This window comes from Indicator indicator, chromosome 6 (assembly GCF_027791375.1).
Source record: "Indicator indicator isolate 239-I01 chromosome 6, UM_Iind_1.1, whole genome shotgun sequence".
Classification (NCBI taxonomy): Eukaryota; Metazoa; Chordata; class Aves; order Piciformes; family Indicatoridae; genus Indicator; species Indicator indicator.
In genome coordinates this window covers 14,980,528-14,992,565 of record NC_072015.1, presented here as the reverse complement: position 1 = coordinate 14,992,565, position 12,038 = coordinate 14,980,528, and the positions used below count along the sequence as shown (strand labels likewise).

The 12,038-nt window shown below is 48.0% G+C and overlaps 2 protein-coding genes across 4 annotated transcripts in view; one reads left to right on the top strand and one right to left on the bottom strand.

The window, feature by feature from the left end:
* SLC22A23 (solute carrier family 22 member 23) overlaps positions 1–2,742 on the top strand; it is a 94,028-nt gene extending 91,286 nt beyond the window's left edge. For all 3 annotated transcript variants that reach the window (XM_054381704.1, XM_054381705.1, XM_054381703.1), the window contains one exon: positions 2,384–2,742. In XM_054381704.1, coding sequence (XP_054237679.1) covers positions 2,384–2,741 — 358 coding nt within the window. In that variant the 3' untranslated portion in view covers position 2,742. The remainder of the gene's footprint in view (positions 1–2,383) is intronic.
* A 6,159-nt stretch (positions 2,743–8,901) lies between these two features.
* Positions 8,902–11,065, bottom strand: PSMG4 (proteasome assembly chaperone 4). Its single transcript, XM_054381973.1, has 4 exons — positions 10,989–11,065; positions 10,370–10,721; positions 10,187–10,262; positions 8,902–9,149 (listed from the first exon to the last, which is right to left on the bottom strand). The coding sequence occupies exons 1-4, from the start codon at positions 11,063–11,065 to the stop codon at positions 9,028–9,030; spliced, it is 627 nt and encodes a 208-aa protein (XP_054237948.1). The 3' UTR covers positions 8,902–9,027.
* Positions 11,066–12,038: the final 973 nt, after the last annotated feature.

The window sequence follows — 12,038 nt, the reverse complement described above, 5'->3', positions numbered from 1 at the left end:
TACTGCTACATACACCAGTATTTTCCTTTCTATTGTCTGGTACCAGTAACTCTCCCTTATCTCAACTCTGCCTCCCAAGTCCTTTTTCTCCTTGCCTACCTGGAGCATTGCAGTAGTGGTTAAATGGTAGAATTCTTGCCTGCTACACAGGAGGCATGGGTTTGATTCCCAGTCTGGGAAATGGTGAGTGGACTGTTAGAGCTCAGCTGCTGGCTGAGATAAAACCAGGACAGTTTCACCGAATCCTAGACTGGTGAGGGTTAGAAGAACCTCTGGTGATCACGTAATCTAGTCCAAACCCCCTGTTAAAGCAGGGTCACCCAGAGCAGGTTGCCCAGGATTGCAATGTCCAGGCAGGTTGGGAATCTCTGCAGAGAAAGAGACTCTACAACCTCTCTGGGCAGCCTGCTTCAGGGCTCCAGAACCCTCACAGAAAAGTTTTTCCTCCTGTTCAGGTGGAACCTCTTGCCCTCGACCCTTTAGCTATTGATCAGCATTGAGAAGGTCCTCTCTCAGCCTGCTCTTCTCCCGGCTAAACAGGCCCAGGTCTCTCAGCCTTTCCTCATCAGAGAGGATCATGGTAACACCAGAACACCTTTGGCCACCACCTTTGAAAGACAGGTTTGGTCTATGTCCCAGTTCAGGTCTGAATTCATCATCAGCCCTGCTTTGTGCAGGCAGCTTCAGTAGTTGCTCATGAAGTCTTTTCCAGCTTGAGCAGCTTTCTGCTTCTTCTGTACTCTCAGCCATGCTGTGTCAGCCCATTTGCTCAGGACAGACAAATAGCCATCTGAAGGCAGGATTAACATCTCTGCTCCCTGGCAGTCTTTCCAATTTTCCTTTTTTTTTAAATTATTTTTTTTCCATTTCTGTGTTTGCAGCAGAATCAAACGTTAAAAAAAACTCTTCTAGGACACAGATGCAGAAATATTTTTAAGCCACCTTCTTCCAGGTGATGGCACTGGATAAATTAATGCCTGCTCTAATTACTGACATCATATGGAAAAACTTCTTTTTGGTTTTTTTCTTTCCCCTCCTCCAAATCTGAAGCCACTTGACCCGTACTGACAGAGCCGTCTTTGTTGCTGCCTTTTCCCATTTCCTTTCAGCTTGCTTGATGTCCTTCTCCAGCAGCTTTTAAAACTCACCTCAGGTCCTTCTCAGGGGTTGAGATACAATTTAGCCATGGCAAACCCTAATGTAAATGAGCTGGGCTTTTGTTGCTCCAGAGCCAGCTTGAAGGGTGATTTTCTATGTGTTCTGAGCTGGTTGTGTCGATTAGTCGTGTGAGTGTACTAATGAAGCTGTGGGGAAGCCAGCAGCACAATGGCTGCATTCAGCTGGGCTTCCAAATTGCCATCAGGAAGCTGGCCAGTGTTTTACAGGGGCTTTAGCAGCCTTTGGGAAAATGGCTGGTGGCTGTGAAAGATGCTCTGCTGAGGGCGGAGAATCAGAAGGTCCATACGTGAAGTTTTGATCCAATTAGTGCCCCAAGAATCATGCTTGGATTGGAAGGGACCCTTTAAAGTTATCTAGTCCAACCCCTCACCCCCTGCAGTGAGCAGGGACATCTTCAACTACAGCAGGTTGCTCAGAACCCCAAACAATGCAACCTGGAATGTTTCCAGGGATGGAATTCTACCACCTCTCCAGGCAACGTGTGCCAGTGTCTCACCACCCTCACTGAGTCCTGTGCTTGTTGCCCTGTAGTTGTCAAGTGAGCAGCAGTAGGTTTTGGAAAGGATTTGGTGAGGATCAGCTTTAATACTATTGTTGGCTGAGTGAATTTGATATTTGTGAGTTTATAGTGCTGTGATTTCTGGTACACTCGATAGCTGGTGAGGTATTTTTTTTCCAAGTAGTTGATGTAATGCCATTTGTCTTCTGAAAGGTCTGGTTATTGTTAATAATTTTTTCTCTGCTTTTGGGCCAGGGAGTGATGCATCTGAGCCCATCTGATCAGCAGCGAGTTTGCAAATAGATGGCATTACAGAATCCCAGCATGATGGGTGTTGGAAGGGGCCTTTGGAGATCACCTAGTCCAATTGTCCTGCTAAAGCAGGGTCACCTAGAGCAGGTTGTCCAGGATCACAATGTCCAGGCAGATCTGGAATCTCTCCAGAGATTCTTCAGAATTCTACCAGGCTGGAATTCTGGGATTCTATTTTCCCACACTGAGGCACATGGTGATCTGCAACAGCAAAGCAACTCCTGACTGGAGTAACTGCAGTGTGAGTAATCCAGAGAGAGATCTGGGATGCTGGAGTGATGGCAGACAGGGAGTTGGTTAACCCAAGGGAACCATTAAGGCTGCAGTACTGTTTGGGCTGTGTTGGAAGGAGCTGGTTGCAGGGCCAGGCTCTCATCTTTGTTGTCCTTGCAGGGGAGGTGGCCTGGGACTGGTCCTGGCCAGTGCGGGCTTTGGACGCCTGACTGCCCCCATCATGGAGCTCCACAACCAGAAAGGCTACTTCCTCCACCACGTCATCTTTGCCTGCTGTACGCTGATCTGCATCATCTGCATCCTGCTGCTGCCGGAGAGCAAGAACCAGAACCTCCCCGAGAACATCCCGGATGGGGAACATTACACCCGGCAGCCCCTCCTGCCGCACAAGAAGGGCGAGCAGCCCCTGCTCCTGACAAACTCTGAACTCAAGGACTACTCCGGCCTCCACGACTCGGTAGCCGTCAGTGACGGCATCTCGGAGAACACCACTGCCAACGGGATGAAGTCCATGTAACCGGGTGGATATCTTCTTTTCCCTCCTTAGGATTTTTGGGGGTTGGGTTTTGTTTTTTTTTTTTGTTTGTTTGTTTGTTTGTTCTGCTTTGTTTTCAGCTGGGTTGGGTTTAGTTTGTTTTGTTGTGTTGTTTGGGGTTTTTTTCCCCCCATCTCCTCTTTCTTTCGTATTTTGTTTGATGCTGTTGTGCAGGAGGAGCAGCACTTTTGGGCAAAGGTGTTTTGCACAAAATTTACAAACCAGTGACAGAGCAGACACAGACTTGGGGGAATTCAACTCTGCTGCTAAAGCAACATTTGGCATATTCAACTGTTGTGCAGATTACTCTTGGAAAAAAAAATGATGGGGAAAAAGACTCACCTGAGAAAAGACTTGGCTGGAGGTAGCCCTTCAGAACTCTTTTGTTTTTCTTCCCTGCAATTAAGTAAGTATATTTATTTTGATTTATTCTCAAGAAGCACTTTATTTCCTTTTCCTGTCATAGATAACAAAAATGAATCCATCTTGTTATAATTGGTGCAGCCATTCCAAGAGAGAAACCAGAGGGGGAGGGGGTTGTTTTCTGTTTTGTTTTTATGTTTCTTTAAAGGAAAAGAGGGATCCACTGCAAAGTTGAATTGACTGAATTTCAGACTTACGTGACATTCTTCTGCCTGTCTAGAAAGTCCAAGCACCCAGGTTGCCTGCTGTGTTTGTATACAAAAAAAAAAAACCCAAACACCCAAAAGAAGAAAAAAACCCAACCAAAACACACAAACAACTAATAAGCAAAACCTGTTGTGACTCAAACTCTGACTGCATTTTAGGCAGCTTCTCTTTGTTTTTATAGCCCGTGTGCACTTAAAAGTTACTTTCTAAATCAGTTGGGTTTTTTTCCAGTGAATGCAGTGAAGAAAATCCTGCCCAAACACACTGGTTTTTCAGTCAGAACCAGCCTTCTGCATTTTTAGAGTCCATTAATCTGTTTTAAACAGTTCTTGCTTGTAAGTGTAGATTATGTAAATGATCCGACCAATGAAATAAAGATTTGGGTTGCCCAGAATGGCTTTAATTACTGGGAGGCCCAAACCCTCAGACTAACTGCTCCAGGAGAAGAGCATGGACCAGCAAGGACAAAAAGTAAGGAGCATGGGCTACAACCTGTACTTTTATCCCAAAAGGCAGCACAGGTGGGATTCCTGCTCCTGAGAAACGAGTATGCTGGCATTGCCTTACCTGGATTTAGAACCAAGGTTTGAATTTTCAACCACAGAATAACAGAATGCATTGGGTTGGAAGGGACCTTTAAAGGTCATCTAGTCCAATGCCCCTGCAGTGAGCAGGGACATCTTTAATTAGAGCAGGTTGCTCAGAGCCCCATCAAGCCTGACTTTGACTACAATGTAGGTGGACAAAATGACCACTGGTAAGGAATGAATTGATAGCCTGTGAATAATGATTTACAGCCTGCTATTGGCTGCCTTGGGAGATGTTTTCTTGTTCTGACTCACTATCCAATGAACTTACTCTGATTTCCCCCTAGTCCCCAACTGCTCTTGTAGAATTTTCATTCAGAACAAAAAAACAAACAAACAAAAAACCCCACACAACACCACTTTACTTAAATTTGCTCAATCCTACTCTAGGATGAGCAAAGTTCACATCCGATTTGTCTCCTACTGTGCAGGTGGCACTTTGATAGTGGCCACCTGACTTCTCTAGCCCTTACATCCCTGCGTGAATATGGTGAGGATCCCATTCAATGCAAGGACTTTGTAAACAAAGAGCTTCTTGCATTGTAGTCATCCTCCTTGCTCTCCATCCCCTCTTCTCCTGCGCAGGCCATCCATTTGTGATTGCTCACTAGCACAGACCTTGAGCTAAGCAGAGCAGCAGGATGTTGATGTTGTGTTGAGTGTCCATACGATTGCCACTTGGTTTGGTGTACATCTCGTGCTCCGACGCATGGAAAGCACCCGGTTGCACTTTCCTCCTCTCCCTCCCCTCCCCCTTTCCTCCTTTGCTGTGTATATTGTTGATTAACTACTGTACCTAAAAGTTTCCATCCTCCATTAGGCTGCTCTCTTAAGTCCCCAGTAAATTGGAGAGTAGCAGCCTCAGTCACTGACAAGGGCAAGGGGACAGGTAAACCTGCAGAAGCGGCAGAGATTGTTGCCTTCGGAGTAACAATGTTGTCCTATAGCTGCTAATTTTTCTACCGATGTGGACATTTGGGTTCTTCTGGAGCCTGGTAAGAAACACTGGACCAGTTGATGGTAGTTTTCCCCAAAGTTACACTACTGGGATTTTTTTCACCCCTGCTAGACTTGCTGGGACACCGAGAGCCTGACCTTCCTTACCCTCCAGTGTTATTGTTGAGTGTGGGCACAGCTGCTTCTCTTTTTTCATTCTGTGCTGAGACTTCTGCAGTTTGTGTTCACCTACAGGAGAAATCCCAGTCCTTACCCCTTTGTGCAGTATTCACGTGCCAAATTTGTGCAATACTTTTGCCTTCGATGCAAGATGCTTGTTGCAAGCCCCACACACTGGAGAATGGGGAGCGAGGTGAGGGGAAAGGGGGCTCACCACAAAAAAAAAAAAAAAAAAAAGAAGAAAACTGAAGAAGCAAAACAAGTCAAAGAAAAGAGAAAAAAGGCGTCAAAATGGCAAAGGTAGCAGTGCAGAGGCAGAGAGCAGCATTCTACCATCCATCCTGCTGCAGGGCTAGCAGTTCCCTCCTTCATGGGCCCTGCATCTGGGTGCTCAAGCTGCAGTTCAGCTCGTGTAGACCATCCACAAAGCTGCTTCTGGCATGGTCGGTGGTCCTGGTGTGCTGCCTGCTGTTGCCCACAGTGCTTTATCATTTCCTGTTCTAGTAGTTACTCTCTGATGACAGACAGGCCCAGGGAAGAGAATGGCTCTTTAAACATACCAACATTTATACAGTAAACAAGCAAGGTGACAGGAACATGCAGCAATTATTTTTTTGTAAAATCCTTATGAAATTGACTTGATTTGCTGCTTTTTGGGGCTGAAAGCAGGCCATCGGTACTGATCTTCTGCAGTGTGGGGAGCCCCAGCTTCTCAGTTTGGTCTGGCCCTCTGCCTCTGTCATGACAATAAACCACAAACAAATTTCCTGCCTTGGCAGCTCCAGTTTTGCTCCTTTTCCTGGAAAGATGAACATTTCTGTGATCATTATTCTTTTTTCCACATGCATTCACAGGGTTGGAAAACTTTGACATAAGTGTATCTTGTGTGGAGGAGCTGGGTACCAGGTGATGGATGCAGCAGGGCACAAAGGAGATACTTACTCTGCTCTGCCCAGTCCCATGGAAGGACAGGGCTCTGCTGGAGTCCCAGTGTGTTCCACATCAGCTCCTCTGCTGCATCTCCTCCACAGCCAGTACCAGAAAAAGGCTTTTCTAGGGTGGCTTTTTCTGGCCACCACAAAGTCGCCACTGTCCTGTCTATTTTGGCCTTGTGAACCTTCAGTAATCTCTCAGCCCATCAGTGCATTTTTGTTTGGGTTTACCATTTAAGGGCTTTTTTCCATCTTTGTGAGTTTAAACAAAAATGTGAACATGACACTATGCTTGATCTGGGGGGGGGGGGTTGTACCCTTTTTAAGGTTTTTCAGTGATACTTTTGTGGCCAGATGCTGCAAATAGCTAACAACAGCCAGCCTGTTTGCGGGTGGTGTGTGGCCACTCCGAAAAGGCAGTTCTGTGATTTACTTTTTAGGTTTGCATCAGCAGACTTTTGTTTCTTTCTTTCTTTTTTATTTTTAATGGCAATATTTTTTTACTCAACTGTTGTCACTTCCTGGAGCTAAACAGTAAAGGTCACCAAATTGGAAGCACAAGTGCCATTAACTGAACTCTGTGAATGTCAAGTTGCACCTATAGCCAGCACATAAGACAACACTATGAAGTGGGGGGGGGTGGATGATCTCCCCCTCACTCTTTTTTTTTCTTCTGTTTTGTTGGGTTTTTGCTCTTTTTTTCTTTCCTTTTTTCTTTTTTTTTTAAGAAAAATGACAAACCTCATTTTAAATGTGTTGTGTAAAGCGTCTCGGGAAAGGAGTGCGGTGTGTTCTGTCCAGCGGGTGAGACCTCCCTCCCCATTTCAGTTTCTGATGAAGTTCTAAAGAATCGTGTTACTGTATGTTTCTGACCATGAATTAGTCTGGTGGTGCTTCCTCATAGCACAAGCTTAAATCAAGTACTGAAAACAAGTCTTACAAGCTAAATGTCTGCATGATGTTACATCTGTTGTACCTACTGAGAAGAACTTTGTATGTATATGTACAGAATAAAATGACATTGTCCCATCAGTTTGCTCTCCATGGTCTGGCTCCCTTACAGTGACTTCTGGAACAGCTCAGCAGCAGCTAACTAATTGTCATGGGTTGGTGGCGCCTCATCAAACAGTCCTACCTTCCTTTCCAAACAGCATGAGCTGACTGTAAATCAGGCAAATTATATCAGCACAGTGATTTGCAACTAATTATCCTTTACAGTCAATCACAGAATAGTTGACTGTTTCCTGGGTGGTGTAAATTAAAAATACTCTCCAGCAGTTGCTTTTGCTGTTCTGATCACAGTATCACAGTATATCAGAGGTTGGAAGGGACCTCAAGAGATCATCGGGTCCTGCCAGAGCAGGATCACTTAGGGTAGTCTGCACAGGAATGCATCCAGGTGGGTTTTGAAAGTCTCCAGAGAAGGAAATTCCACAACCCCCCTCAGCAGCCTGTTCCAGGGCTCTGTCACCCTCACTGTAAAGAAATTTCTTCTCAAGTTGAGGTGAAATCTTTTAATGTTCAAGTCTGAACCTATTGTTCCTTGTCTTATCACTGTGAACCACTAAAAAGAGTCTGGCCTCCTCCACTTGATACCCACCCCTCAGATATTTATAGACATTGATGAGATCCCCTCTCAGTCTTCTCTTCTCCAGACTAAACAGCCCCAGGGATCTCAGTCTCTCTTCATAGGGGAGATGCTCAAGTCCCCTAATCATCCTCGTGGCTCTCCATTGGATTCTCTCCAGCAAGTCTCTGTCTCTCCTGAACTGCAGAGCCCAAAACTGGACACAGTATTCCAGGTGTGGTCTCACCAGGGCAGAGTAGAGAGGTAGAACTGCAACCAAGGACCTGATCCCACCAGGTAAGGAAGGACACTCTACACCCACATTCAGACCTGCAGCATCGAAGCCTTCTGGGTGTTCAGACCCCGTTGGATGAGACTCATCTAGGGGCTGTACCTTCTACATCAGCAACCTCTCAGTTAACAGTTTTTAGTTGCCCATTTTGGCACCACAGCAGGGTAAGTTCATTGTGTTTCTTCTGTATTTTCTTTGGAGCAGGAGCACGAGTTTTGTGTCAGAAGTTTATGGCTGAGTCAGGGGTCAACTTGCAGTTGAAAAGAGAGAACCTGCAACTCCTCAGGTTCCTCCAAATTGCCATGGTATGCCACAGCACATATTGACATCTGCCAGTGCTCACCATGCTGTTGCCTCTACAGCTGATTTGGGGGTTGTAGTAGTTACCTTTTAGCTACAATTCTCATTGGACACAAGAGCCCGTGTATCTGCTTTTGAACAGAAACCCATTCTACCTAAAAGCAGATCCAGAGAGCAGCAGGATACTTTGTGGTGGTGGTGTCTCTGATTTTCTAATGAATCCTTTGAATTTACACATATGATGCTCTTTCACCGACCTAGCAGATTTACCTATTGCTCCACAATTCAAGGTGTGGGGTTTCCTTCATGGGGATGTACAGATAACCCTTTGTTAAACCCTTTTGGTGTTCCCAGCGCCCCAAAGACGGAAGGAAATCCAGTTGAGCTCTAGTGCTACAACCAGCAAGGCTGAAAAGAGCAAAGTAACATTTGTTGTATGTCACAGCTTTACAGCACCAAAGTGTGAGGATTTTTTACCAGACCACTAAAAGCTGTCATACTAAATTCAATCCTAGTCCATGGCAGATCAATTGTACAGGTAGAATTTGGAATGATTTTCCCACAGATCCCAATACTGAATGGAAGGCAGGCACTTTTACGATAATATTCGCACATTGCAGCCTATTTTCTGCTCTTCTCACTCACAGGGCAGCAAACTGGAGAGGCGGAGCCAGGGGAGGAATAATCAATTCCAGGTCCAGCTCTATTTACATCCATCTCTATTTAATAATTGTAAATTCAGTCAAAATATTACAACCCAAATACACCAACTTGACATCAGTGTGAAACTTGCAACCAGTTTTTCTAAAACAAAAACTTCAGGTTGTTTCACAGCAGTGCAAAGTCAAAACTTCTCTGGGAAAGCCATCATCTCTTCTTTGATCCTGTTTTCTATGAGCAAGGTGAAACTGCTGTCAGTGTTCTGAAGATTGTAGCTGACAAAGATCTGTTTTTTGGTCTTGCTGGCTAAAACACAGAACAGAGTTGTCAGCTCTAGTTTGCTTTCATATAAAGGTGATGATAGTGTTCAAGCAAGCCTTTAAAAATCTGTATCATGCATATTTCCAATACATCATGCTCCACTCCTGCTGTGCTGGATGCAGCCATAAAGGAACAGGAGAACAAGGACTTGAGCATTGGCATATTGAACAAAACTCTACATCACCAAAACAAGCAGTACAAGCCTGGTGACTATCAACTCAGTTTTGGCCTGATGCAAAATCCCACTAGCCACTGGAAAGCGTTGCAGTGCTTTTGGTGGATTTTGGATGCTTCTGAAATAAGTTCAAAGTCAAACCCACAGCAGGGTGGATAGGCCAAAGACCACCAGAAATGGTCTTACCCAGGCCCAGCCTACATGTTCTACAAGAAATAGTGTGGGTGGCAGGACCAGAGCACAGATTGTCCCCTTGTACTGGGTGCTGATGAGGCTGCACATTGAATACTGGGTTCAGTTTTGTGTCCCTCACTATAAGAAAGACACTGAGGTGCTGCAGTGGGTCCAGAGAAGGGCAACAAAGTTGATGAAGGGTCTGGAGAATAAGTCTTGTCAGGAGTGGCTGAGGGAGATGGAGTTTAGTCTGGAGAAAAGGAGGTTCAAGGGAGACCTTCTCACCCTCTACAGCTACCTGACAGGAGCTTGGAGCAAGGTAGAGGTTAGTCTCTTCTCCCATAGAACAGATACGAAGACAGGAAACGGCTTCAAGTTGTGCCAGGGATAATTTAGGTTGGACATCGTGAACAATTTCTTTACCAAAAGGGCTATCAACCCCTGGAACAGGCTGCCGAAGGCAGTGGGAGAGTCCCCATGCCTGAAGAGATTTTAAAAACTGTGATGCTGTGGTGCTGAGGGACATGGTTTAGTGGTCTTGATGGACCTGACGATCTGAAAGGACTCCCAACAAAAACGATTCTCTGGCTCTCTGACCTGTCCCCCTCACGGCCCTGACGGGCTCCGCTCCCCGCACACCACAGGAGCGCACAGCCACCACCCCGGCACCTACCCAAGCGTCGGGCGAGGCAAGCGGAGGCGGTGTCGGACGGGTCCCCCAGCAACGAGGCGGCCACCGGAATGCTGTCCTGCGAAGGGAGCACAGAGGAAAGCATGGATCAGTCCCCGGCGGGGAGCTGAGCGGGGGACCCCGCCGGCCACCCTCCATCCTGGGAGATGCTGTGGGGACACTCACCCGGGGACTGCACATGGCGACGGCCAGGCTGGCGAGAGCGGGCGCGGCTCCCACCCAGAGGAAGAGAGAATCCTGCAGCCTCATGGCGTGGAAATGCACCCGCTGCTCGCCCAGCCGCCCGCTGAAGTCGTGCAGGGCGATGCCGCCCGCCGCTGCCCCCGACCCCGCCGCTGCCCCATCGCCCGCCGCCGCCTCTTCCATTGGCCTTTCTTCCCGCTGCGGCCAGGCCCGCAGCAACCAAGGCCCGCAGCGGGCCGTCCGCTCTCCCCGCTGCCCGGGGAGGCGGATCTCCGCTCCGCCCCGCCCCGCCGCGCCCGCCCCGGTCACGCCACGTCCGGTAGTTCTCGGGTGGCTGGATGGGTGCGTGTCGCCAAGGGTGGGTTCCCTTCAGCCTATGCGTGAACGGTTCTTCCCCCGCTGAATGCCCCCCCGCCCGCCAGCACCCCGCACGGCTCGCTCCCGGGACACCCCTCCTCCGCGCACAGACCTCCCCGTCCATAACACCACCCACCGAAGGGTACACTACCCCCGATCGGTGTGCACAGCGTCCACGCGGGGCACAACACCCCCGTGCATGCACAATCCCGGTGCACACCCCCGCCGTGGTCTCCCCGCCTACAGCCTCTTCCCGGTGCACACCGCCGCCTCCACGGGGCTCACCCCAGCCCTGGGCGATGCATACTCGTCCCGGTCCATGTCCGCTCCCCCGCCCTGTACACCGGCTGTGGGCTCCACAGCAGCACAGATTAGTAGGGCTGCAGGGCTGCAGAAACCCCACTAGATGGCAGGGGAAACGCTGGCTGCGGACGCACCGCCGGAAAAACGGTGCTCAGCGGCTCCCGGGAGCAACCCGGCGGGAGCCCCGGGGTTTTCAGGGTTTGGAGTGACGCTGAGAAGCCTTCCGGGGGAAGAAGAGAAAGAGCAGCTTGGGCTTTATTCAGCTCTTGAGGGGGTTAGGGGTTCTACAAAGCCACCGACTCAGGTTGGCTGAGCTCGGGAGAGTACGGGACCACGAGAGATATTGGGTATGGATGTGCCCATCACACTTTCTTTGCTGTGAGGGTGTCAGAGAGCTGGAGCAGGCTGCCCAGAGAGGTTGTGGTGTCTCTTCCGGAGAGATTGTAAACCTGCCTGGACATTGTGATTCTGGGCAGCCTGCTCTCGGTGACCCTGCTTTAAGCTAAATAATCTCCAGAGGTTCCTTCAAACCCCCACCACACTGAGATTATTGAAAAAGATTTCCCTTAACTACACTGGCTCTTGCTGATGCAAATACAGATGGCACAGTAGAGGTTATGAGCCCTGCACAGTTGGAACCATCTTCGCACTGCAGGTAGGGTGATTGTCTCAGCTCCAAGAACAAACAGGTTAATCATAGAATCATTTTGGTTGGAAAAGACCTTCAGGATCATGAAGTCCAACCATTATTGAACTCTACCAAATCTGGTGCTAACCGATGTCCTCCTGTAGCACCATGTCTATGCCTCTTAAACACCTCAAGGGATGGGGATTCAACCACCTCCCTGGAGAGCCTGTTCCAGTGTTTGACAACCCTTTCAAGGAAGACATTTCTTCTAATATCCAAGCTAAACTTTCCCTAATGCAACTTGAGGCTGTTTGCTCCAATTTCTTTTTAGGTAGTTGTAGAGAGAGCATGAATGTCTTGCAT